Consider the following 26,564-nt stretch of genomic DNA (forward strand, 5'->3'; position numbering starts at 1 on the left):
AGTACAATTCACTAGAAAAGATCTGTGGCTGAAGGTTTCTTTGGTGGTGCTTCTGAATGTTTCTGTCATCAGACCAGATCTGCCTTTCATTAACGGATAACTAAATCAAACAAAACCTCCCAGACTTTTAAGAGGCTGCTACAAACTGCACTGAGGTCACATCAGTCTGCAAAGTTGACTTTGTAACCAACAGTCTTACAGTAAGCTGATAAGGAAGGGTTTTTTTGTTGACTTCAAGGCATACAGGTATCAAGACTAAGTGTGCTGATATATATATATATTTTTATTTAAAAGGTTCAATTCATCTCTATCGTGTACTTAACATTTTTAAGGCTATTAATACACTTCAGACACTCATTGGCTGGAAATTTGTTAACAGATGAGAATTTTATCTATGTTCAGAGAAGGAATTAAGCTAAGAGAGAATTATATAGAATCTGTTTTCTAATTGGGCATCGCTGGAGCCAGGAACTCCAGGTAAGGAAAAAGATCTAATACCTGTTGTCTTCTTGGTTCATTGGCAAGGTAGTTGGTTTCTCTGCATTTAGTTACACCAGTCTTTTGGTGTGGATTATACTTAAAAAAATCTTGCTTAGAGAGGCTTGTTCATTGGTGAATTATTGTGTAAAAAGCAATCTGAGTTCCACATTAGAGCTGGGCAAGGACTTGTGCAGTTTGCTGACTAAAGTTTTTTTTGACCTGATTTAAAAAAAAAAAAAGAACCTTTGCTTTTTCTCAGTGATGGTTTTGGGTTTTTGAGGCTAGAACTATAGCCTGGCAAAACAAAATCATTGTGTTCTACCATAACAGTCTATCAAATCGCCTGTTTATTTGCTCTCAGGTTGAGGAAAATAACTTTTGCCTTTTTCAATGAATAAATGGTTTGTCTGGAAGACATTGTTCAAGTTTACCAAGAATTATTCCTTCTCAAAGACTATCTATAACCTTCATCTTCATGAAATAAAGTTTGACTAGAGGATCAAGGACGATTCTGAATAGCGATGGTCTATGGTTTAGACCAGATAGTCAAAACTAAGAATAACAGCAACAAGTGGCTGAAAAAAGGATCCCCTGCAACAATGTGCTTATGCAAAGGGTGATTTTAGGCATATAGCTAAGATGTAATAGATTAGGCCTGGCCAATCTTAAGTTTCTGTGCTTATTTTGTATGTTGTTTAGAAGAAACTGGCTCATGCTTTTATTCTCATTCCTAGAAAATATTTTTGGCTATACCATTAGAAAAATATGGGCAACAGCAAATCTCTGTCACATATTCAAAAGGTTTTATAAACAATTTGTTAAACTGAAATAACGTGCAGTCGCGATTAGTACTTTGGACAAATTAGTGGCAAAAATAGCCATTGTGATTTCTACGACTGGTCCTTGAAGTATTAACTAAATTGTTGATGCATCTCATGCATTGTTGCCACTTTCCAGGTACATGGGTAAGTGACTTTGTATTGTGAGTCAGACTTACAGACTTTCAGCATCAAAACAAATATATTACTGTGACCTGGGCACAACTGTGAATGCTCCAGTTATGTGTGCTTTTGTGTTACCTGTCCATTTGCTGTAGATGAACACGTTCAGTATAGACAAGGCTATTTTAATTCACTTCATCCTGCTGGGCCTGGTGATTGAGAGCAGCCAGGGGTGCTACTGTGAACACTATCCTTGGGGTCCATGGTCCAGCTGTTCACAAACCTGCAATTATGGAACACAGACAAGGCACAGGTAGGGCCAAATTACTTCTCTATTTTTATTTTGATGTTTCTAATTGTCTTCTGAAAACATATCTGAAAATATCTGGGGAGGAGCAGTTGTCTCTGAAGCTCCTGCTTCCATAACATACTGAAAAATAAAAATTGCCATATCCAAGTGTTTACCAGGTGAATAATTTTTTTTAATTGTAAGATTTACACATTTTCAAGGTTAGGTATATAGTGCATTACAAATGAACCTGCAAATGAACTTATTTCTTCCAACACGCCTAGTGAGGAGAGAACAGCTTTGTCCTAAATTGGCTTTGCCAGCCATGTGCACTTGAGCACCCAGCCCATGTGAGCAAATGGTGGTAGGGGGGCATAGGAGGGCTCAGAGCCCCATTCTGGGAGGTCTGCCCCATGTATAGCAATGTTATGGGAGGTGTAAGCTATGGCATGGCAAGCCCACACAAAGCTCCTCCCTGTAGGATTAATTTTCAACAACAATTAAAGTCAACTGAATGTTCAGCGTCACCAAACTAGATGCAATTCACTGGCATATTCTAAATTGGCTAGAATTCCCCTCTTTCCGTCTTGGCTCTCTTTCCAAAGCCATCCCTTGGGACATTCAAAGTGAGATGGATCAAAATCAAGTTTTTTGATCCATAAACTTTTGATACATTTGGATTTTTCTTTCAGTCAACATTTCACAGCTGCCTGTTATCACTCTAAGGATTTTTTTGATTGGGTTCAAATCATTATCTTTAGCCTTCACCCACAGTTAGAGAATATCTGTCTACAGTCTGTCTATGTTCCCTTTCTAGTGTAACTTTTTCAATTAATTTTTTTAGGCAAATAAGAATGGATGAATATTATATGCAAAACTTCTGTGACCAGCTATGCACAAAGCAGGAGTCTCGTGCATGTAACCAGCAAGCATGTCCTATCAACTGTCAGCTTGGAGACTTTGGTCCTTGGTCAGAATGTGACCCGTGTGTTAAAAAACAAGTAGGTAGAAAACTTATTATATGGATGCAATAAATGATACTAAAGAGTTGCCTTCATTTCAGACATTTAACTTTATGGAAACTGAGCTGCAAAATGACAGTTTAAATTAACAAGGGAAATTGGTTATAAATTATCATAACAGTAGGAGCTGGAGGGAACGTTAAAATAAGGAGATCACAACAGAAAGGGGCAATTTAGTAGTGCTAACCCATTTATGAGAACTTGAAAAGTGCCACTGTTGTCATTATAAATGAGTTTCCACATAGAGGATAAATTAAGCCATAGAGTTTGGATGTCTGTTTAAGTAAGAGAAAGTCACGGAATCTTTATGACTAATCCACAGCATTTTTATACTTTCTAAAGACAAGAAAAGTAATAGGATCAAATCATCCATTGAAAAGAGTTAAATGGTAAGTCCTAATTGGCACTGGCTGGGAGTGCTCAGGCTGCATTTTACACTGATACTCAGGAACAGTTTGAGAGTGCTGTCAAGAAATCCAGAACGCTGTTTCCCAACCCTTTGTAGCTTACACAGAAGCCACGTGGATGTGCTTAATATTTGTAGAACAAAACCCTTTGGGGATCCATTCTCCAGATGGTGTTTTCTGCTCTTAGGCTTGTGTCTATTGACTGGCAGTAGAGCTAGGAGTTAGTTGTAGGACTGCTGGAACGCTTCCAGTGTGCAAGGTCTTTGCCACCTGGATACCCTCTCTGGCAGAGAGGGGAGAGGTGAAAGAGCAGGTAAAGTCAGTTTGACCTAACAAAATGGGGACCTGACAGATATGAGGTTACAGGTTAGTGAAGTGCAGGTTGTTAATAGCCGTTACCTGGCTGGTGGGTCTCAGCTTGGGCCTGACCATGAGATCAACTCCCAGTGTCTGTGCAGACACAGCCTACAGTTCTCCCTCTGAAGGTCCCATGCAGCTTCAGAAATCCAGGCCTGACTACCTGTTAGGTGTCATAAGTATATCCTTAGACTTTTGATAGACTTATTTCTGATTCTGCCTGTGCAAGATGAGACCAGCCCAGTGTAGAAGTCCATGAAGAAACTGTTAGCTCTAGGCATGAGATATGCTAACTGTCCTGTGGGATCCTATCCTGCAGCTGGGATAGAGAGCATGAGAGCAGAGCAGAGAAAGACAGCAGGAGACAGCAAACAAGCTACAAGAGCTGAAAGGGGACATTGCTCTCAATTGAACTGGATTCTGTGTGCTTAACAGGCTCTTGTTCAAGTGTCAGTTTTCTTACTTAGGCATTGATATATAAAACATTGTTCCATTTTTTAAATTGATTTTAAATACTGATGCAGCATGTCTGTTGTTTCAAGCAGAAAAGTGCTTTTGTAGGCTGAGCTCCATTTTCCCTTCAAACTCTTCCTTATGATCCTTATAAAAACTAACAGCCATCAGAACAGAGGACATGAAGGGTGTGACTTCCAAGATGAATGTGAAGATCACTATAAGCAAGCTCCTAATAAGTGGGAGGGGATGAGCAGATTGAAGCTCCGCATAAACAATGAAGTAACTGTATTAAGGGGCCCAAATGGAGTACAAGGAAATGTTATCTTGAGTTCAAAAGTTCAGATGATCTTGTGTTGCTCCTCTGCACCCACACTTAATAGTTACCTAGTTACACTGGTTTTAGTAGAGGTCCTCCTGCGTTGTTTCACTTGGGGTCTACAGTGAAGGAAGTCTACAAGGAAACAGTTATCATACGGGGAAAAATCTTAGAGAAGGAGCAGCTCAGCTGTATGAAGATGTTTTTCACCCTACCTCAAGGGCTTACCAGTGAAATCTACCTGAAGTGATTTGTCTAGCAGCCTGCAGCTTCATTACTCTGTGTGGCGGGTTCCGAGACGGGGAGGAAAAAAAACAAAAGTGAGTTCCAGGTTTTGCTCCCAGATCTTTAGAGACAGAATTTTTCAGGAGAACTGTTTTCATCTTGTGCAGTCACCTAGTGCTCCTCAAATGAGGGGCCCCTGTAAGTGGGAGCCAGTGAAACAATGGGAGCCAGGCCAGCTGATTTAGGAATGGGAATATGCTATTGTCATAGTACTTTTGTTTCAGCAGTGACGATGAAGAAAAATTTTAGGTAGGCTATTCACATACCGTTTCCTACTCTACCCTTTAAACTGAAGAGACAGAGACTGTATTTTCGCTTCTTCATGTGATACAGCCCAGGCCATCAAAAGTTTAATTACATATACTCCATCAGGGCCACTGAGGCTCTTGGATTTCAGTTCCCTGCCTGCCTTACCTGAGGTGATGGCATGACAGGACCTAAGGACGAGAATAACTGATGACTTCCTTCAGGGTTCTGGCTCCAAAAGTCTTTAGCAGCACTGCAGCATGTGGCTCTGCCTGAGGGGCCACCAAGGTGCCTTAGCTACAAAATACACACAAATAACTCTGTTTTCATTTCCTCTTCCTCTCAGTTTCGTGTTCGGTCGCTCCTTCGCCCATCACAGTTTGGGGGTCAGGCCTGTACTGAGCAACTGGTGGATTCCCGCCCATGCTTCCCAACTAAACTCTGCAACATAGTGGAAGTTGACTGCAAAAAAAAATTCCAGTGTGAAAGTGGTAATGAGACTCTTCATTACATAATCGTGAAACTATTAGATAGTCAAAAGATTAAAGATATCGTTTGTTTATTTGAGGCTCAGGTGATCTGGAGCTTGTATATCTCATGTACAAGTTTGAGGGAAAGGGGCAGGGAGAAAGTTTACTGGACTAGAGATTCAGTCTGTCTGAGTTCAAACTTGGACTGTTTTTATTAAATTTGTAAGCCTTCTTGTGGGAATTTATTTTTTGCTTCAATTTAAATATAGCTGATTAAACAAAAAACAGCCTCATCCACATGTCTTTTTGCTAAACCTTAAATTAAGCCACTATAGCTCCCAAGAAAGGCAAATAAGTAGAGCTGAAACAACTGTTTCTTGCTAGAAAAATCAAGGCCTGTTTTGCCTTACTGTTGGTTCCTCAGAAAAACTCACACCTTTACTAGGGAAAGAGAAGAGACTGACTGCTTGCAGGGTTTTTTTCCTCTTTTTCCTTCTTCTCCATTCAGACTTAATGACTTTTTGCATAAAGCTTCTCGCTGCTTTATTTGCAGGTCGTTGTATTGCAAAAGAACTGGAATGCAATGGGGAAAATGACTGTGGGGACAACTCAGATGAAAGAAACTGTGGGAAGAAAAAGTCACCGTGTAACAGAAAGTATGACAGCATCCCAAGTGTGCATTTAATAGGCAGTGGGTAAGGCAGTTTTGTTTGCTTGTCTCATAGACATGATGAAATCTTATCTCACTAACTTGCATAAATAAGATAAAACCCATATTAGCATGTGAAAGTATCCCATTAAAACAGATAATCTCTCAAATTAGAATTAACAAGAGATTATAAGAATGCAATTAATCAATCAGGCTAGAATTTGCCCACTCCGTTTTCCAGGCTTAGGCTCCCTTCTGTGCTGATTGCTGTACTAGAGACAATAGAAAGAGCTGTCAGAGAGCACTGCTGTCTGAAGGACCTGGACTGCCCTCACAGCACCTGGTATATCACTTATCAGCAATTTCTGGTTTGGTTATGTCAAAGCATTTCAGAAGCTTGGAGGATGTTCGTCTAAAGATGCCTGATTATGCACGATCTATGAATTTTTTCACATCTTAATACCCACCACCATCTCTTCCAGACTGCTGATTTAAGCAGTGTAGACCCACATGGTCTTGCATTTTTGAATGATTTCAGTGCGCTCTAATAACATCATCCATGATATGAATGGAGAACCACTCGTTTTCCCAGGCCATTTTTCATCATCTCTCTGCTTTTGAATAAGAATGACTAGAGAAGTCTTCTGCTGGCATTGTCCGTAATTATCTAGAGGACAGCGATGGAAAGTAGGAAACAGGTTTGCTGCTACAGCTTGGACATGTTATTTTCTTGAGCAAGTTAAATATGAATAAGGAGTTCTTGTAGAGAAGCTTTTTTCAAAGCAGTAATATGCTTTGAAAAAAGCATATCCTTTGTTGGTTTAAACCTGCAGTATCTTCAGTGCAGCTATATACCACTGAAATGATCCAAGTCTATATATCTTTCTGGGATCTTTTAATCTCTGGATATTATTTTTCTGTTAGATTTCACATTCTGGCTGGAGAGAGTCGAGGGGAAGTCCTTGGCAACTCATTCAATGGAGGACGATGTACAACAGTGAAGCACAATGAGACAAAGAAATTGTATCGTGTTCCTGCAAACTTGGAGGCTGTCAGCTTTCAGGTACTCTCAAGCACTTTCAATTCTTAGTTGAAAACCCCCTTTCATAATCAGTCCAAGTTACGTGCACAAGTTTTAAGCAGTGATGTGTGTTTTAGGACTGGACTTCTCAACTTGGTGAGGTTTTTTTAGCATGAATTTAAAAGGAGTAACTGAATAAAGTTAAAGCCCTGAATAAAGGGCACACTAATGTGTTCTCTGGAAACTGTAACTGGTTTGTTTGTAACATGTAGATTTGGTCCATGAGATTCAAAAATTGCTATGCTCAGAAATATTTAATAGAAGAAACACTGGTCTGCCAAAGTCTCTCCAAAGCTGTGTGATTTAAGTTCTTGATGTTAGTCCGCAGAAAAGTTAATGGTTTGTGTCTCAGATACTTCTAGGAGTTCATCTCTGTCTTTTAACGTATAAAGTCATCTTCTCTGGTATTTCTCTGGGGGCAAACTGCCTGAATTCAGTCACTTCTGAGTTGATGCTAAAGTTGTCTGGGTGCCCCTGCTGTGCAGGACAGCGCCACTGAGGCTTAACACGGCTATCGGACTAGAGGGTCACTCCCTCTTTTTCTCCACCTATCCCTAGTCCGTCATGCAATATGGGTTCTCACCCTAGTCCGTCATGCAATATGGGTTCTCATGCTGCAAGTATGGTCTAAGACTCCAGTCGGGATCAAACCTATTCATCCTGTTAGAAGGGGAACCAAGAAGAAAGGACAGAAAACACCAAGCTCTATGCTGTGGGACTGCGACTCACACCTAGTGTAGTTAACAAAGGTAGTTGTGACATAGACTGAAGGTCTGGAAATCTTTGAAAAGTATGTTTGAAAAATTACTCCTAAGCTTCAGGTGGCAAAACTTCAGAAGGAAGTAATAGACGTTTATTCTCTTTTTTTCCCCTCTCATATAACTGCGTATTAGTAAGTCGTCTCATATCTCTTTCATCTACTAACTTGTCTCACAAACTCATCTTTTGTTATAAGAGTGGTTTCTTAGCTTACTGCTATGTCGCAAATGTTCAGGCACGATTCTTTTAAGCAATGAATTCTTGAATTTTTTTCCTAATAGGTTGCTCTGTTCTGGATTATTATTTGGGCAAACACAGTTTCCTTTACTGAATTTCCAGGTAGTAGATGAAGAGGATGACGTAGCATCAGATTTCTACAATGATTTGACTCCTCTGAGTGACAGTGATGCTGGAAGTAGTTCATCCACTCATGCTGGCAAAAGAACTTCTGGGATCCCGTTTTTATTCTCAAAAAAGAGACGGATACAAGTCACATTAACTTCCTCCTTTAAGAAAGCCATTGAAGCCTCATATGAAAAGGTAATTAAATGTTACCTCCAATTTCTTCCTTTCATTTTCCATCTGCTCATCTTGGAGAACTGAGCTACTGATACTGAAGATCAAGCCAGGAAAAAGAAAAAAAAAAAAAAACCTAAATTACCTGGTTTGTGATTAAAGAAAGTTGGTGCTCCATTACAACACAGTTGTCAAACAGTATTACTGCTGTGTCCTATGTTTTCTGTCAGGAAATAAAGATATTTTTTCGGGTGTGCTGTGACCCTTACAATTCGTTCATGGGTGGAGTTGCATTTTACAAAATCACAGGAATTACCCATAAGGAAGTTCCTCTCCTGATACCACAGCATGTTCCTGCTTGTGACATACCTTCTATAGTGTAACCTACTTTTCTGATTTATTGCAGAAATCATAGGATTATCGCACTTAAAGTTTAGATTTGACATGGATTTGAGGTTTTCAAATCAGATAAATCAGTCCTTTCCCAGTCTCCGTTATAGGTTAAGAAGATAGAATGCTGTGGAAGGAACAGTGGCAAACAACTCCTAAAATGAAGTCCACTCAAGAATGTGTTATAGATGTGTATGTATTGGGAATTAAACCACATGAACTTTTCATTGGCTAAGCAACTTTCACCTTGTAATATTGGAGTCACGCAGCTGCCAAGTTGTGATCGATCACAAAGATAATCTCAGAAGTAACACATTCAGAGAAAAGTTTCTGAGAACGGAAAGCCTTTTTCCCCATGAGATTCTAGTGCAGATGAATTAAAAGATAATATATTAGAGATTCATGTATTTCTAGAGTTTAATGGCAGTAAAGGATCAGTTGTTTGGTCTGCGTTTCTGCATAGCAGAAGCCATAGGACTAACCAAAACTAAGGCCTGCTTGAAACCCAGGACTTACAGTAAAATTGGAAAGCATCTTTTACAAAAATGTCAGTCCTAATTTTAAGGATTCCTATGACAGAGGCTTTACTCCAAGCCTTGGTAACTTGTCCTGGTGGTTAAGTAATTTGACTTAAATAGTTCATTATTTCTAGTCTGAATTAATCTATGGTAAACTTCTAGCCATTGGAAAGCTATTTAATCTGATTCCTGTGAAGATACTTACATGTAGATCAAGTTGTTCTCTTGTGGAACTGGGAAATCATTTTTGGAAGAATGGTGGCTTCTTGTTTGCTTAAACGCAACCCAAAACTTCATATGGAAATGAACGCACTGTAACTAGCCATTAACTTAGTAGTCTGGCTATAGGTGACCCAGGGTAAAATCCCTCCGTGGGAAACTTCTTGTCTAGGTACATCCTTGTCTCCAAGCCCATTTGGCTTAGAAGATGCAGCTAGAGTAGAGCCAGACTCCTGGCAGGAAAAGTTCGGTAGAGGAGCTTACGTATGAATCGGTACCAAAAGCCTTTTCATGATGAATCGTTCCCCTCTGCAGATGGGTTGTTCGTGCCAGTTTCCTCTCCCTCCCTTTGCTCTTGGTCTCTTTGCTTTGATCTTGTTCGTCTTGTCTCTTTGCCACTCTTCAAATCTCTTCATTCAGTGCTCTCTGTTCCTCTCCTCCTTATTTAAACTCACACATTAACAGCCTCTAGCATCATAAAAATGAATTGACTGTCTCAAAAGCATGAGACTTCTAAATGTAAGATGTTTCTGAACCTTGCTACTTTTTTTATGTCCTTCCTGAAACCTTGCCTGTTAAAAACCTGACACTTAAGCTGAATGAGAACTTTATCCATGCAGTTTTAGTTTTAGCATACTGATAAGTAAGTTATGAGACTCGATGACAGTGAACTAGTATCCAGACTCCCAACTTAGTGGGCTGTTTATAACTAGTCCTATATTTGAGGATTATGATTACATGCTGAACCCTTTCATCCTGGTCTTTTGTCTTATTGCTGGTATATTTCTTATGTCAGGAATTGTTTTGCTTTCTGTTTTTCTGGTGCTTATGGAGACTTAATTTTTGTTGGAATCCTATGCACTCCCACAGTGCAATGGAGCATTATCCTACAGAAACTAACAGGGCTCTTGTAAACTTAAGGGCTGATTTTTGCTAGTTTACTCATGGTTAAAGCAGTGTGATACACAGAGTCAATTGGTTTTTGCAAGATAGCTCAGATCATGCTCTCAGCCCCTCTACTTTGTGCAATTAACCACCTATGAAAGCACTCACTCCTTTATTTTTTTTTCCAGAGTTCCAACTTTATTAGAGTCCATAAAGTGATTTCTGTTGCAAACTTCACAATGAAGCAGTCACATCTGCAACTCTCAGACATCTTTCTAAAAGCACTTAATCACTTGCCCCTGGAGTACAACTATGCTTTATACAGCAGAATATTTGATGACTTCGGTACTCATTATTACACCTCAGGGAAGATGGGTGGTTCCTATGACATTCTTTACCAGTACAGCTCAGATGAGCTGAAAAACTCAGGTATGTTACCTTCAGCAAGAAGTCACGATTCACTTACCAGCTTTTCCTTTGCTTTAGTTAAGACAAAAGTACTGTCACTTTTCAGGCCTTACGCTGTGCAGTAAATTCTCCAAATCAACATCAAAAAAATCCTTTAAACTTAGAGGAATAGCCCACACTGCCTAAAAACAGAGTAAGAGGAAATTTTTGTTCTAGACTGTTTTACTTTCAAAAGTCCAAGGGGATCCCAACTTGGTCAACATTAGAGTATTGGAGGATTATGGTCCTGGTGTTAGTCCCTGTGAGATGTATTACAACCTTGGTAGAGGGGTAGGGAAAGTGGTACAGGAGAACAAGTATGTCCAGACCTGTTGTTTGTGTCCTGCTGCCCAGGAAGGGTAGCACAGCCCTGGGATTTTGGGGTGGGGGCTGCCTGGGGGGTGGCTCAGGAGAGCTAGAAAGAGCAACTGGTTGGGGGGGCAGGACAGAGCTGAGAGACTAGGGAAAGTGCCGGGGAGGGGGAGTGAACTTCATCCAGTGGGAAATATTTAGAGACAACTCTTAAGATTTCCAGATCAAGACCAGGTGCCACCTGGCAAAGATATTCCAGTCAAACACATGCCATGGTAGGACTGAAGCCTGATGAGAAGTTGAAGTGGTACCTTCTGGGGTACAATCCTTGAGTCTGTTGGTATGGTTAAAAATGACTCAGACTCTAATGACAGCCAGATTGTCAAAATGAAAAAGAACACTACCAAAGTGGAAATCTGAGGTTAAAAGCAGTGATTTTTAATGCTATCACTGTAACTTATGTGGGAGGGTACCTGAAGGAGCTGGTAAGCATGACCCTGTCTAATGTTATTTGCACTGGAGGAACTGGAAGCCTGCGGCAGTGAAGTCTCCCCCTAGACCAGTTGCTGGCCAATGATCTTGAGTGCTGCAGGAATGATTATCTGACCTAAAAACTGCTATAAAATATATCTACACATTTTTATATAAGTGTATGTGTGTATACATACATATACACAGCATTAGTATATAAATATATCATATTAGTATTTTTCTGTGTGTATACATATATTTAAAAAAAGCGGATGTATTAAAATCTATCTTTAGCACCCTAGGAGGAGCAGTCTCTCTCCAAGCCCCTGGCTGCAAGGAGTGGCACAGTCTGCTATTCCCACCGCTGCTGACCTCTGCAGCTCACTGCCCCAGACAAGCGTGATTAGACTGAAGGATAAGAGCTGTTTCATGGGGTGCTGGTGGCGGAAGAGGGTGTTAGACACCAATGGAGAAGTGGCATGGGAGTAATACCCACCCCAGCAGGAATAGCAGGAGGAATCTAGGAGAAGTTGGACATGAGTAAAGCCTGCAGATGAGGAACAAAAGAGGCGCTGGCAGCAGTGGGGAGTGAAGGGTGAGGAGCTTAAACACGGTGTGGACGTCAGAAAGAAACTAATGTGCAGAGAGATCTGCAATGGCTTGTGTTGCTGCGGGGAGCCAGAGGGTGTGGTACTATCACCTAACAAGTGATTCAGCTGTTGCTTTGTGGTATTTCTAGGTCTGACAGTGGAGGAATCAACAGAGTGTGTGCGAACAGAAACCACTAAGCGTGTCCTTTTCAGAAAGAAAAAGAAAGTCAGTACCAGATGCACTACAAACAGAATGACTGTGAAACACGAAGGTGACCGCGATGAGAACGAGGCCCATGTGCTGTCATTTGCTATGAGAGAGACCATTCCCTCAGCTAGGTGCCCAGGGTAAAATCCTAGCTTTGGTGAAGTAGAGGTGCAGCTCCCACCAATTTCAGGGGAGTTAGTATTTCTCTCTGAAGCAGGCATCAGAAACAGCTTCTCACTTACAAAAGAAATCAGGATCTGGGAGTACTTTTTCTCTGCTCTGGAGTGCAGTGCTAGGAGATCCAGTGTCTGGGGGGGTCCAGTCTGAAGGGCTCCACAGTGGTGCTGTGTCTTCCCAGCAGTCTTGCGTCTGACAAACACCTCCCTCAGCCTCGGCTCTTGGGCAGCCCACGCTGCAAGTGGGAAATGGGCTCAGCCTGCAGTATGCAACAGCGACCCCAGTCCTTGCTGAGGGCGGCTTGGGGCTAGTTAGAGTCTGGCAGCCACGAGACAGGCCTGCCCTTCCCCTCCCTTTCTTGTTGGACCAAGCAAAAATCTAGGTGCAGCAGACACCTTGGTAGTGCCAGGAACGTGTCTCAGTTAATTTTCTCCAAGAGTTGCAGGAGTCACGTATCCTGCATCAACAAAAGCAGGGATTTGATTACCTGTGCCACATGTTGCAGCCTCATTTTATGATCAATTCCAGTTACTCAGATGTTTAACAGAGGGACTAAAGGTCCTGCCTTGCAGAGCATCCCCCTTCTAGTGGAGTCTGTTGTATTTCTTGCATCTTCCACAAGTCTGTTGTGTAGATCTCCATGTTTCTGTGGCTGAGATGTTATGCGCTTTTCTTTGGAAGACTGACATGAGTTTAGACTCTGTTCTTTTAAGGGTGATTTCATAAAATTAATCCTAATATATTCTTTTATATTTTCTTATAGTTTTTGTTTTTAATAATTCTGTTGCTATATCCACTGTCCGTGGAGGCCTTTATCCGTTTGACAATTCTTCAATGAAATTCTCTTTCAGGTTCCATTCTGGAGTCAGCCGAACGATCGGTGTCTCTGGTAAAAGGTGGAAGGTCAGAATATGCTGCAGCTCTGGCCTGGGAAAAAAAGGGGGCTTTTCCAGAGCATACTGTCTTCACAAACTGGCTGGAGTCAACAAAGGACAATCCTGTGGTGGTTGACTTTGAGGTAAGAGAAGAGCAAAAAATAGTGAGATAGTAGAGCACTCCATGATTTGCTGTTCTCTAGAGAACTTTTCCGAGCTCTCTTATCTTTTAAATCAGAACGGTGCTGAATGTGATGATACGAATTACGAATGTGCAGGCACAATACAAAAAACCATGCAAAATGTTTATTAGAACTACTTTTTATGTGCCACAGCTAATAGAGGGAGGAACAGGAGTGAATTATTCTGGCACCAGCTGAACTGGAGCTCAGGTGTGGGCAGGGACTAGTCATTTTGCAGGAAAGCATTGCACAAGTGAGCAAGAACATGTGTTTTTCCGGAGCGCTTTCCCTTGTCAGCCTACTCCGCAAGCTTTGGCACATAACTAAGTTGAAATGAATTGGCAGTCCCATAACATTGCTCCCCTGCTTACTTAATGCAGCGTGTGCCTGCGCTGATGTGAGTACTCTCAACTAACTGCCTGGCCCTGGCTGACGCTGCAGCAGCTCCGAAACAGCAGCAAAGAGCTCAGGGCAAACTGCAAAACTTACCTGAAAGTAGTGTGCTGTGATCTTCCTCCCCTTGTAACTGCTGATGTATTGAAGGCAGCATGAGGGTGTCTTCATACATGCAGTGATTTGGTGTAAGCATCCCCTGCATCACCTACGGTAACTTGAATTTTTAGAGGCAATAGCCCCTTGGAAAGTTTTGCCACTGGCTTGCTGAGCCCTAAGCAGAGGAAATAAGAACAATAGAAATGGGATAATCTAGATATATAAAGCTGTCAGGCTCCTTTAAAGCATATATAACTTTCTACGTGGCAATACTCCAAACTCATTTATGATATAGCTTCATATATATGCTCTGTTGCCTTTAAAATTGACCTGACAACTATTGCCTCGCAACTATCCACAGCAGGACACTGCTGCGGCTGAGCGATTCTTTACTGGATGGTTATCTTTCAGGTGTCGCCCATCGTGGATTTGGTGAAGAACGTGCCGTGTGCAGTGACCAGGCGTCGCAACCTCAGGAGAGCCCTTAGAGAATACGTGGACAGGTTCGACCCTTGCCAGTGTGCTCCGTGCCCCAATAATGGCAGACCTGTGCTTTCCGGGACGGAGTGCCTCTGCCTGTGCCAGGCCGGCACCTACGGGAACAACTGTGAGATGCGGACTCCAGATCACAAATCAGGTATCTGGGATAATGTTGTCATGATGTAAATATGGTCCTTCTGATGTAGAATGCATAGTGGGCTGTGATCATGAATTCCTATGCTCTGGAAAAGCTGAAAAGTGTTGCTTTTCTACCTCATTTGAAAATTAAATTCTCTATTTTTCTCTAGAAAAAAAATCTGAAATTTCATTTAAAAAAAACCCAACAGAATGATTATGACCCTATATAAATGTTTCCTGTAACTGACTGATGTCTGAGCCTTTCTCTGCCATGTTATTTCCAAGTCATATTTCTAATATACATCAAAAAATATTGTTCTTAATGTAGGAGTGCTTAGTCTTGCATTTTCAACTGTTAAGTTTCAACCCATTTCTTCTATACCAGGTATCCATTCCATTAGATATTCCATAGTGGTATCTCAATTTTCCAGACTTTGAGTCATTGGTAGACTTTGATGCTAAGCTCTTATTTCTGGAGCTGAGGCTACTCCTGAAAATAGTAAATGAAGGGTTAGTCCTAAAACACAGTCCGTCACAACCTTCTTGGGTCACTCTGCTCATATCCCTTTCACGGTGCTCAGATGCCGCAAGCAGGATATGCATAAGTCAAAAGCTGATATTTATTGGCTAATGCATAGAGTAGACAACTGGGATTTAGCCAGATATGAGAATAAGCATTAGTTTGTGCGTTTTCCCTCTCAGACCCCTGGGAAGTCTTTGCTGGCCAGGCAGCATCAGCCAGGTGGGGAAGGGCTGGCCTCAGGACAACCTGGCCTAGGGATAGGCTCTTGATGTTTCTGGCTTACCATATTATAACTCCCTATTTTTTTCCTTCAGGACTTTATACCTTTCCTTGGTGGTGCCCCTTCCCCCCGCCCCCCCCGGCCCCTTGAGCTGCTAACAGTCCTGTTTCAGCAGTCTTACTTTTGTCTGTAATTTTACTTGCGATCTTGTGCCGTTGTACTTTAGTGGCTTTCTCACAACTTGGCTGTTTCCTCAGGGTCTGCACCAGAGTTACATGGGCAGGCCATACCAGAGCAGGGCTTCAGGTCCCTGGGGTGCAGGCAGCTGGCCCCCAGGGTGGCGCAGCTTGGGGGGTGCAGGCAGAGTAGGTCGGAACCCTATGGAGCTCCAGGAGTAGTGACGGTCTCAGTTTAATATAGTGAAAGGATTTAATCTGCTTTTGACCTGAGCAATATAACACTTTCTCATTTTTCATATATATAAACAGGTGAATTTATCCACTTTTTTCTTGATTCCTGTGATGCTGATTAATAACCCACCCACATCCCAATAAATCCCTTTCAGCCCAGCCAGTTCCTCATTATGTTGTTTTTACTAATCCTAATCTTCTTTCACATAACAAAACTAGTTTTACAGCACCATATTTAAACTAGAACTCTTCTAACTTAAAAACAAATAACTGAGCTAAGACGTGATGAAGCTATCCAAAATCATGACTGGTGAATAGGGACTTATTTTTCAACATCTCTCACAAGGTAAGGATACAAAGCTGGAAGGTGGCAAGTCCAAAACAAATGAGATGTGGTTCTCCACACAAAGTGTCGTTACGTTGCGGAATTCCTCGCTACAGGATATTGTGCCCATTAAAGGTGTGCATGGTCTCAAGGGTCAAATGGACACAGCAACAGAGGAGTCCATCAAGGACTATTAAAAAATAAGGTTGCTGCTTTGCGTCCGGGAAGTCTCTGACCCCAGTGCCTTGGAGTTTTCAAGGCTCTGTAGGGAAGCACTGCTACCTGCACTACCTATTCTTGTAATCCTCCCTAGGTATCTTTATGGTCACCATTAACAGCAGAATGCTGGGCTGGATGTACTTTTCATCTAACTTAATATGGCCATTTTAATGTTCCTAACATGCTTTTCCAAAACACTCACGATACATTATATCTATGCCATACCTTTTACCAAATATCCCCCAGCACTTTTGTCATTCAAAGATATGTCTGGCCTACCCTTAGTAAACACATGACACTTCTTATCCAGTGGTGATGGTCAGAAAGCATATGGATAAAGGCAGAATTAAACAAGAAATCAAACTGAATAGTCCTGACTTATAAAATAAATTATAAGACATAGTAAAATATTCCCTAGCTAGAACATACAGAAAGAAATGGGCTGTCCTTCAATAAGGATGAAGTTGAGATCAAAGATAATTGAGGTGAAAATTAAAAGAAACCCATGTCTTGGCTTTCTCTACGGACTATTATGGCAAAGACAAAAGAGCTAGTGGATATAAAAACTGTTGATTACGAGGTGGAAGGAAAACTCAGTTTAATACCTCTTAAAGAGAGGGAACATATAATCGGCATTCTGGAGAATTTAAAGAACAGTTGCATGCAATTGTAACTGCATTGTTTTGAATGAAGTTGGCAGCAATACCATACTTATGGAAAACAGCAGATCAAAAGGAGGAAGGAAGGGAAAGTGATTCAGGAATGTAAAAGCCGTGTTATCTGTCTCTGATAAAGAAATAATTTGAAAGAAATAAACAACGTAAGATATAAGAATAAATTGAATATAAAAAGTGTATTGCATGCAGAGGAGAAATGTTGTGTAAATAAAAATTCTTCTATAGTCCTTCATAGTGACACAGACAAAATACCCCAGGGGTAAGAAGGACAGTAGTGTTTTAATTTAGTTTGCATGGGAAGTAGATTTGGGTTTTAGACTTAGTGTTAGAGCTCCAAGATTTAGTTTGATAGCACAGTGTTTCGTGAGTTAGCAAAAAAGGCTGATGGCATTGTGAAAACTGAGAATGTCTCTGCCTGCAATAGAAGTAGAAAATCGGCTTCTTCTGGGTTTGAATGACTTATGCCCAAAACTGGAAAGGAAGGTAATATTCAGGTTCTTTTAAAGCAGTTTGAATTTGGCTGAGCAGCTCTTTGGAAAACTTCACGGTCTGGATACAACCTACTCCCTTAACAGTTACAATTTTAAATCTTCTGAAAACTATTATTACAAATTTCCCACCGTTCTTCTTCCATATGGACCAAGAAAAGTGTAATGAACGGTACAGATTTATTAAAACACGGGTTTCCTTTATTTCTTTCAGTTGCTGTAGATGGCCGCTGGGGTTGCTGGTCTCAATGGAGTTCATGTGATGCTTCCTTCAAGAAAAAAAGAACCCGAAAGTGTAATAACCCCTCCCCGATGAACGGAGGGAAGCCCTGTGAGGGTGAACAGGAAGAGGAGGAGGACTGTTATGTCTCGGTGTTCATGGACAGGTAAGAAGACAGTAGATGAAAGTTCTCCATGGTTGTGAGGCGAAGAGCCCTCTAGAGAGGCCTTGCAGCTATCAAGGAGAAATAACAGAGACAGCTCTCCTGTCTGAACTTTGGTGGGGGCTGAGAGAAGGAAATTGTTCAAGTTCAAGTTTATTTCCAGGAAATACATAAAGAATTGTATTCTAACGTATATCTACAGATATTTTACTCTGCTTTGCATGGCTTCCAACCTGAAGCTGTAGAGAACTCACCCACTTCACGAGATTTTACAATTCCCTTTTTTTCACGTGGACCCTCAGTACTGCTCAATGTATTTAGACACTATCACCCCTTAGAAAATCCCTCCATTTGCAGCTGTTCATCACCTCTTTTTTTCTAACGTGATATGAAAATTCTTCATAAATAAAATAAAAAGGTGGCTCTATAGCTATCATTTGTTTAGCTCTCTTACAGTGTCTCTTCTATCAATATTTGCTACTTCTGACCTTTACCATCACCGTCTACTTACTAGAATTAAGTTTGTTTGTTTGTTTGTTTTTTAATTACCTTTTGGGGTGAGGAAAAAACTCTTATCATTGCTGTGTAAAGCTCTGAATTTCTACCATTGTCCGAGTTTGGTGATACCACTGTTTAATATGCATGCTTATGAGGGAATTCTTACTTTTCAGAGGGGCTCCTTGTATAAATGATGATGAAGCAAGGAGAGAAGATGAAATCTTGATTGCTGAACCTGAGTCTGGATGCTCCAGGCCAGACCCACCAGAAAATGGCTTTATCAGGGTGAGCGTGAAAAATGGGTGAGTGATATGAAAGGAAAGAACATGGGACAGTTCACAGAATCACAGAATCGTTTAGGTTGGAAGGGACCTCTGGAGATCATCTAGTCCAACCTCCCTGCTCAAGCAGGGTCACCTAGAGCATGTTGCCCAGGATCGCATCCAGACGGGTTTTGAATATCTTCAGGGAAGGAGACTCCACTACCTCTCTGGGCAACCTGTTCCAATGCTCAGTCACCCTCACAGGAAAGGAGTTTTTCCTCAGGTTCAGGTGGAACTTCCTGTGGTTCAGTTTCTGCCCGTTGCCTCTTGTCCTGTTGCTGGGCACCACGGAGAAGAGGCTGGCCTCATCCTCTTGACACTCCCCCTTCAGATACTTGTACACAGTGATCAGATTGCCTCTCAATCTTCTCTTCTCCAGGCTGAACAGGCCCAGCTCTTGCAGTCTTTCTTCAAGTTGCAGAGCTGTCAGTTTTTACAGCCTCTTTACTAGGTATACAGAAATAGGCCACATTCACAAGTATTTACTTCTGCTGATTTCACCTGAATATTGGAAGTGTAACACCACTTGCAAAAGATCACTGTTTAGTGGAAATGTTTTTCTAAATAATTAGAAGCTCGTGTTTTCTCTTACTCTTCAGTAATAAGGGATCTCTAAATCTAAGGTAATATTGTCTTAAATTTCTCACTTAGCTGATTAATTGAAATTTTATTTTTCACTACCTTAATTCATTTTCTTCTTTAAAACTATTCTGAATGTGATTTACAGTTAACACCAATTTAATTTTTTCTGTAGAATGAAAAGAACCAGTACGCTGTGGGGGAGGAAGCCGAAATTGCCTGCGTGACTGGTCATGTCCTCAGTGGCTATCAGTTCCTTAGGTGTCTGCCAGATCAAACCTGGACACAGCAGCATATTGAATGTGAACGTAAGAAACAGAAAACTAGTTTGGCTCAGCAGCATAAAAGATGAATAAGAGTAAACAAATTAGAATATAATATAGGCTTTAATAAAAGAATATATAGTGGTATCTGAAGAAATACCATTTTAGGAGGGCATCTCATGCATTCACGTTAGAGATGACAAAAACCTACTGAGTCACTAGATGGTTCCTCTTTGAGTTCGTTTTCCTTTTTCAGGAGTGTAGCTATTGCATATTCTGTAAGGACATTGCAACGTTCAGTGCTTTAGAAAACGCTGAGATTGATTGTTATCAGCTCCTTCTCCACTTTAGTTTTAAATATCTTCAACGAAAGGACTCATATTTTGGTTCCACACTTATCTAGATAATCTTTAAGTTGATGACAGTTACCCTGAATAAAGCATTCTTGGAGGAATTGACTCCCACTTTTTATAATGGAAGATGTGTCTCTAACTCCTCCAGATTACCTTGAAAATCTGACCACAGATTAATACCCTGATGTGTTTATAGTCCAGTCAAAATTAAAGATCAGAACCGACCTAGGTGTACTAACAGGAGACACTCCAATAGTTTGCTACAACTCGGTATAGTTTTATCGACTTAATATTCATTTTATCATGAATGTGTTCTTGACCATGTTTATGAGCTTTCTATTGCCATTCAATTTAATAGTTTTGTTAATAGCTTCATTTACAAAAACAACTTTTAAAATATGTTGCGAGTGCCAGTCTTATTATTTTTATCGTTCTGTAAAATTAAATTACTCATACTAGCATACATTAGAAAAAGTAATTATTTAGCTGTTGATAGAAAAATATTTTACAATATTTGATAGAAAAATACTTTTTGACATGACAGTGCATTGAAAATTTCTAGACTTAATTATGATAAATATTTATTACAGTTTTAAATGTTAGTCAGACCCATTCGGTATTATTGTGACTATGGCTCTTGAACTGAAGCGTTATGATTTGCTGTAAATATTTCTGCACTGTGAAAACAACAACAATCTTGGGGTTTTTTTTTCTTATTTGTTACAGCCTCAGTATGCCTGAGGCCACCAACGTCTTACAGCGTCACGATTTCCCCATTTAAACAACAGTACAATATTGGTGAAACTATTAAGTTAAGCTGCCAAGCTGGGTATATAGTCACTGGTCAGACAGAGTATACTTGTGGGAAAGACCTGTCCTGGATACCGTCTGTTTTGAGATCCATAACATGTGAAAAAGGTTAGTATTCCTGCAGGTGTTTCATTGTTTCTCTGCTGCTGGGATCCACAACAGAGTTGTGTTGTGTTTACTTTAGCTAGGTAGAACTAGGAGGCAGATGACTGATTTTGAGACATATAGCAATTGTTCATTAATTTTGGTTTTACTTTATATATATATGTATAAAAATATGTGTATTCTGCAGTCCCATATAAATTCAACCACAAACTTCTTCATTAAGTTCATGTTTTTGGGCAAGTTGCACTGTACATTTTGCTAATTATGCAGTTGTGAAACTGTATTTAAAAAAAAAAAAAACAGCTGTTTTAAGAAGGCTTTATGAAAGCAAAGTAGGAGAAAGCCTATTTTAAAACTTCAGCTTGTGAAGGTTTCTCCAGTAGCTTTTGTAGAGCCTTATGCATCCTTGTGGAATCCCAGCCGTGGGGGCTTTTGAAGACAGAAAATTGGGATAAATTGAAATGAATTCATTTTAGATTTTACAGTAAAAGTCTAACATAGTTAGGCTCAATTTGTTACTAGTTACAACAGCTCTTACTTTTTTGTTTCAGATAAGCAAACTAAGATTAGAGGTACTTGCAGTCCAGGACAAAAACAGATTGGATCTCAGTGTGTTTGTATGTCTCCAGAAGAGGACTGTGGGTAAGTTAAGTACTTTCACTAGAAAAAGAAAAGTCATCGTTTCTCCAGCAATGCACTGTTAATCCATTGTGAAGACAGAACAGGAGGAGTAACAAAAATGACGACAACTTTAGGATTATTGGCGTCTGTTCAGATACTAGACAGCTATGCTGTTGTATCAAAATTACAGCCCTGTTTATAGCCTATGAATAATGAACAATGACATTAACAAAATGGCACATCACCACACATCTTTCTAGTCTACATCTTCATCTGCTACTGGAGATTCCCATTCTTCATTTTCTTCCCTTTTTCCTCCAATTTCTTGATTTACACTGTCATCACCTCTGCTCTACTCCATGTGTTTGAAACTACCCTTTTTCAGGTGAATATGCTGCAAATTATATGTGCGTGTTTCAATCTCCAGAGCATATAAAAGTACAACAGACTCGGACATACCGTCTCTTTACGGAACACGACTTGGCCTTTGATCCTTCAAGCGAATAGAGGGTTCCTCTATTGCTAGAGCATTTTTAGTAAAGGGCTGGCAAGGGTGGAGGCGTGGTGTGGGTCTGAGTGCTGTCCTGGTACTTGGGATGCGAAAGATGAGTGCAGAACGAGTAGTGGCTGGACTGTTGTAGAGCTGAGACTGATGCACGTTCCACCGCAAGGCTCTTGTATGACCATGGGCAGTCCCTTGGCATGGGATTCATCTCACTCATGTCAGCCTCCGAATAACTAGGCATCTGTGCTCCCTCAAGAGCCCTTGAGTATAGAGAGAACATGTTCTGAGGGTGATACACTTTGTCAAAAAGGCATAGGCTGACTCTTCTGTTAACTAGATGGATTTTGATACGGTTCAGAAATGCCTGCACGTGCAGAGAATGAATCCACTTGGGAACCAAAAGTAGTACAGAAAGGAGCTATAAGCAGCATAGCTGTGTTTGCCTGCCACTGGCCCCAATCTAATTATGCCTCAGGGCAAACTTACATCTATGGTAGCAGTGCTGCATTAACTCAGCTAAACCCCGCCTAGGGCCTGTGCTAGTTTACTGTGCTTTCTGGAGGTAACAGCATGCATGGAGCTCACCTTCCATTTCTTTGTGTGGGCATGCCCTCCACTTCTCATCTCCTGGATGGGAATAAAGCTTCCTTAGCTCATGGGGCTATGCTGAGGTATCAGAGGCTTCCCAAGGTCCAGATGCTGCAGCAGTTGGGACCATCTCGGGTCTTAAGATATATATCCAGTCTGGCTGCAGTTTTACTGTGGCTCTTCATCTTATGCCAGCAGAGTGTTTAGAAGCATGGATTTGTTCCGTGGTCTGCTAAAATGATTTTCCTTTTTTCCTGGGGCAGTCACTACTCGGAAGACATCTGTGTGCTACATGCTGCTTCAGAACAGACCATGACAAAGCCCAGCTGTGAGTACTTAGCTGAAAATTGCCTCCGAGAGCAGTCATTTCATTTCTTGCATGTCGGCCCTTGCAGTCGTGATGCCAATCAAGACTGGGCTATTGAAAGGGCAAAGCTCTCTGCAAATAGCCAGAAGAAAGTGCCATGTGGCTATGACACCTGCTATGACTGGGAAGACTGTTCAGGTATACTTTCGAACAATACAATTTATGCAGGGTTTAGGCACTGAAAATGAAACATGCTGGCTGCTTCATTGCTCTAAGAATGGGTTTTATGGACATTGTGGTCTGTTTCCTTTGGGCAATTTGTGGTGAGAAGAGTATGGAAGTGTGGTCAGTCCTTTGTCCCTCCTACTGTGTGTTGCGCTCATGTATGTGCCTTCTCCCTTAGTCAGAAGTAGTATAAAGCTGTCACTCATTAGTAGTCAAGGCACAAAAGGAACTTGAGGATTAAGGGAACTTGCGATTTTAGGATAATTAATATTTAAATCTTCGGCCACAGAAACTTAATTCACAATGTTATGTGCCATTCTTTGTGACGATACTCTAAGCACTAGTTTTGTACTCCAGGAGTTAATCTGGCCCACACCCTCAACAGCATATAATTAAATTATGAAATTAAATCATGGTGCTACTTAGAGAACAAGACAGGGGCCATCAAGTTTAATAGGATTTTAATGGTAAATTTTGCAAATACCCATATGTGCAAACTGTGTTCATTGAGAGTTTTAATGAACTAAGCTGTTTGGTGAAATCCCTAAGAGGATTATATTATAAACACTGTTGTGCAACTTGGCTATTTACTGTGTAACTGGCTGATAAGAGCAGTGAGTTTTCCTGTAAGCGTATGAGGTGCTGGCTGGCTTGGCACCCATCACATGCTTGCCAGGAAAAGGCTGAGTGGCAGCCGTAGTCATTCCTCTACTTGCTTCTAGAGACAAATACGATCCTTATCGTACCTTGTCCTTTTATGACAAGTAAAAAGGCCCTCATGATGTGCAGCAATCGTAAAACGTGCTTTTGCAGATTCAGGATGATTTGTGCAGTACAAAGTTTGAAGATGATGACTTTAAAGCTGTCACATGAGGTATTGCTCCTGTGTGAGGCTGAAGCAGAGGCCAGGGCCAAGTCTGCACCTCAGGCAACACAGCATGGAGGAGTCTTCAGAAGGTGGTTATGATTTAGAAAGGCCTTGGGCTTATTTACTGCAGAGCCCTAAAGCAGCCTAGGTGTTTTCCCATGGTGGAAGTGGCTTGAAGTTGGATCCTGTGCCAGCTGTTCAGTATTCTTCTCCAAAAGGCTCCCAGAAGAGCTCTGTTCAGCAAGCAAAAAATGAGAGAGCAAGTGAGAGTAAAATTAAACAAAATAAGATTCCATTGTGGTGCTCAGGAGGTTTGAATTGGACTTTCCTCCTCACCTTCACAAAAGTCCTCTTTCCCACAGGTATGCATAAACATTTAGCGAATGGAAATTTTGGTATTCCTGAGAATGAGTGGTGGTATTAACACGGGGGCAGAAGATACTGCAGTACCATGTGAAAGCAGCTAAACTGATGAAAAAAGACTCTTTCGACGTGTTTTAGGAAAGGGAAGGCAGAAACTTAGTTTTCTGCCTAGGTAATTTCTGGAAAAGAATCTAAAAAGTCAGAATCTGATTAGATCAGAAATGAGTAATGGAGTAACAGGCAGTATTGAGCTTTACCAAGGCCAGCAGCAGGTAGCTTAGCGTTCATAAAAGGAGATTTCATGAAATAGAACCTGACACAATATGGACCGTAAGACTCCATTTCACAGCAATGTTGTGCATAAGGATAATTGGGAATAGAAAGTCAAGTTAATAACTTCTTATTTAGAGGAAAGGTCAGGGAAAACCAGTGGATAGAAATAGTTAGAAATTTCACTTCTGCTTCTGTATGGGCCAGTGCTGCAAAAAATGATATTTAAAGCTTCTTTTATCTCTATTTCTAATACCCTGATATCTTTGTGCGCACACTAGGATCTCTGCAACTAATGTATCTTGAACCTGCAATGACATTTTTCCCCTGTTGATTTTGAAACATTGTCAAACTATAAAAAAAAATGTTTAGTCATGATATTTGCAGCTAAAATTCCAACACATTCTTTCACAGAGACACAGACCCAGTGCTCCTGCCTGCTGCCTTACCAGTGCCCCAGAGAAGACAGCCAGCTTCACTGCATCCAGATGGTGTCAACTGGGAGGAAGAAGACAGTCAGTCATTGCACACTAGCAGCCATGAAGTGCGCTGGTGTGAAAATGGAGGTGCTGAATCCGGGGAGCTGCCTGCAGTAACCTGGCAGCTTGGGTAGCGTCCACCCTGATATTCCCACCGTATGCCTGCTGACCAACCCTGACGACAACTCAGTGAAAGCACAAATGGATTAGAAAACAAACGATGGAAAAAAATCCTGAGCTGACTTGCTGGATTTCTGGGAGGAGGGTGGGGATGGGCTCATTTTTTTTGTTTGAAAATTGTATGGAGTGCGGAGTATGGGGACTGCTACCACTGCCAGTACCTCTGCGCACGTGCAGAGGGAGGAAGGGGAGCTCTGCCTCTTGTTTCCTCTGATGTTGGATGAAACGTTTTCTCTCCTCAGTCATTTGCTGCTCCATCCCTTCGCTTCTGACTGCTCTGCACCCTCGTTGCCCTACTGGCTGTGATCCCAGTGTAGCAGCTAGGTAGGAAGATTGGGCACGTGGTCACGAAGGCAGCTACCTGCGTGGGCCTTCACGGTACCAATTCAGGGAGCGGTACACAATACCGCTAACTGCAAATGTATTGTCATTATGAGCGAGGCCTTCAAAACCATGAGATTTTTAATTAGGGTAACTGAAGGAGGCAACTCTTTGCACTCTGGGTTGGTTTGTCAGTTTTGAGCCTTATAGGCTTAGGATTTGCAAACCTGAAGCTTAGAAACTTGCTTTTCAAGAAGGGAAAGAAAGCTGAAATCTAAAGGTCACTTTCTTATACTACCAGTCAGCAGATCAATGAAAATTAGGAAAAAAAATTATTTATCGACAGGCACTTGTCATGATCTGTGCTATGTATAACTGTCACACCTGGCCAGGGGCTGAGCAGTGTCATTTGGGAGCAGGGTGTGGGGCTGGAGGTGGAACGATAATTTTTACCTTCAAGGAGGTATCAGACACCTACATCTGGTATGTTACTGAGCTCCCCAAATCAGGACCAGCCAGTCTCAACTGTATGGAGCTCAAGGAAAAAAGTGATGAATCCTTCTGCTCAATAGACCAAAGCATTGCATTTTTCTGCTTAAAATGTATAATAAAAATGATTGAAATAACAGAGTGGTTTGCCCTCGTAAGTCTCTACTACTTTCCTCCAACTGAAGATTCATATTAATAGGCTGGTGATTATTTGGGGGAGGGTTGCAGACTTGATTATCCCTAGCTTTTGTTCTTTAATACCCTTATTCCTTCTTGCTGGTCATATTTCCAAGGGGAATAGTCATTCAGAATGGTTGTGTATGCCTTCTGCACCTTCAATAAGTGGTAAAGATTTCATGCTCCTGACCTGCTAACCTTAACGCTAGCTTCTCGTTATAGGACTCCGAATCTGGCACGACTCTCCAGCAATTTTTATTGTAATATGAGGATTGTCTTTCCCCATGTTTCTCACCATGACATATTGCCAGATAAAATCATTTTGTGATAAATAAAA

The 26,564-nt window shown here is 41.1% G+C and overlaps 1 protein-coding gene across 2 annotated transcripts; it reads left to right on the forward strand.

The window, feature by feature from the left end:
* On the forward strand, positions 1-26,189 carry LOC138060858 (complement component C6-like). Of its 2 annotated transcripts, none has more exons than XM_068926214.1 (19): positions 1-200; positions 295-477; positions 1,577-1,734; positions 2,555-2,711; positions 5,146-5,290; positions 5,823-5,964; positions 6,843-6,981; positions 8,098-8,298; positions 10,475-10,715; positions 12,256-12,378; positions 13,343-13,509; positions 14,452-14,677; positions 17,735-17,906; positions 18,575-18,686; positions 19,479-19,611; positions 20,646-20,837; positions 21,386-21,476; positions 22,812-23,053; positions 24,996-26,189. In XM_068926214.1, the coding sequence occupies exons 3-19, from the start codon at positions 1,577-1,579 to the stop codon at positions 25,175-25,177; spliced, it is 2,823 nt and encodes a 940-aa protein (XP_068782315.1). In that variant the 5' UTR covers positions 1-200; positions 295-477; the 3' UTR covers positions 25,178-26,189. The 2 variants fall into 2 exon arrangements, with proteins under 2 accessions (XP_068782315.1, XP_068782316.1); XM_068926215.1 differs by having other exon boundaries at positions 153-246; positions 380-477.
* The last annotated feature ends 375 nt before the right edge of the window (positions 26,190-26,564 follow it).

The sequence above is a fragment of the Struthio camelus genome, chromosome W (genome assembly GCF_040807025.1).
Source record: "Struthio camelus isolate bStrCam1 chromosome W, bStrCam1.hap1, whole genome shotgun sequence".
Lineage (NCBI taxonomy): Eukaryota > Metazoa > Chordata > Aves > Struthioniformes > Struthionidae > Struthio > Struthio camelus.

Bases quoted from the DNA above. Each gene is read 5' to 3' on its own strand.
- LOC138060858 (XM_068926214.1), top strand. From the start codon at position 1,577: ATGAACACGTTCAGTATAGACAAGGCTATTTTAATTCACTTCATCCTG. The intron at 5,965-6,842 runs GTAAGGCAGTTT...TTTTTCTGTTAG, and splicing joins GTGCATTTAATAGGCAGTGG to ATTTCACATTCTGGCTGGAG. The intron at 23,054-24,995 runs GTATACTTTCGA...ATTCTTTCACAG, and splicing joins TGACTGGGAAGACTGTTCAG to AGACACAGACCCAGTGCTCC.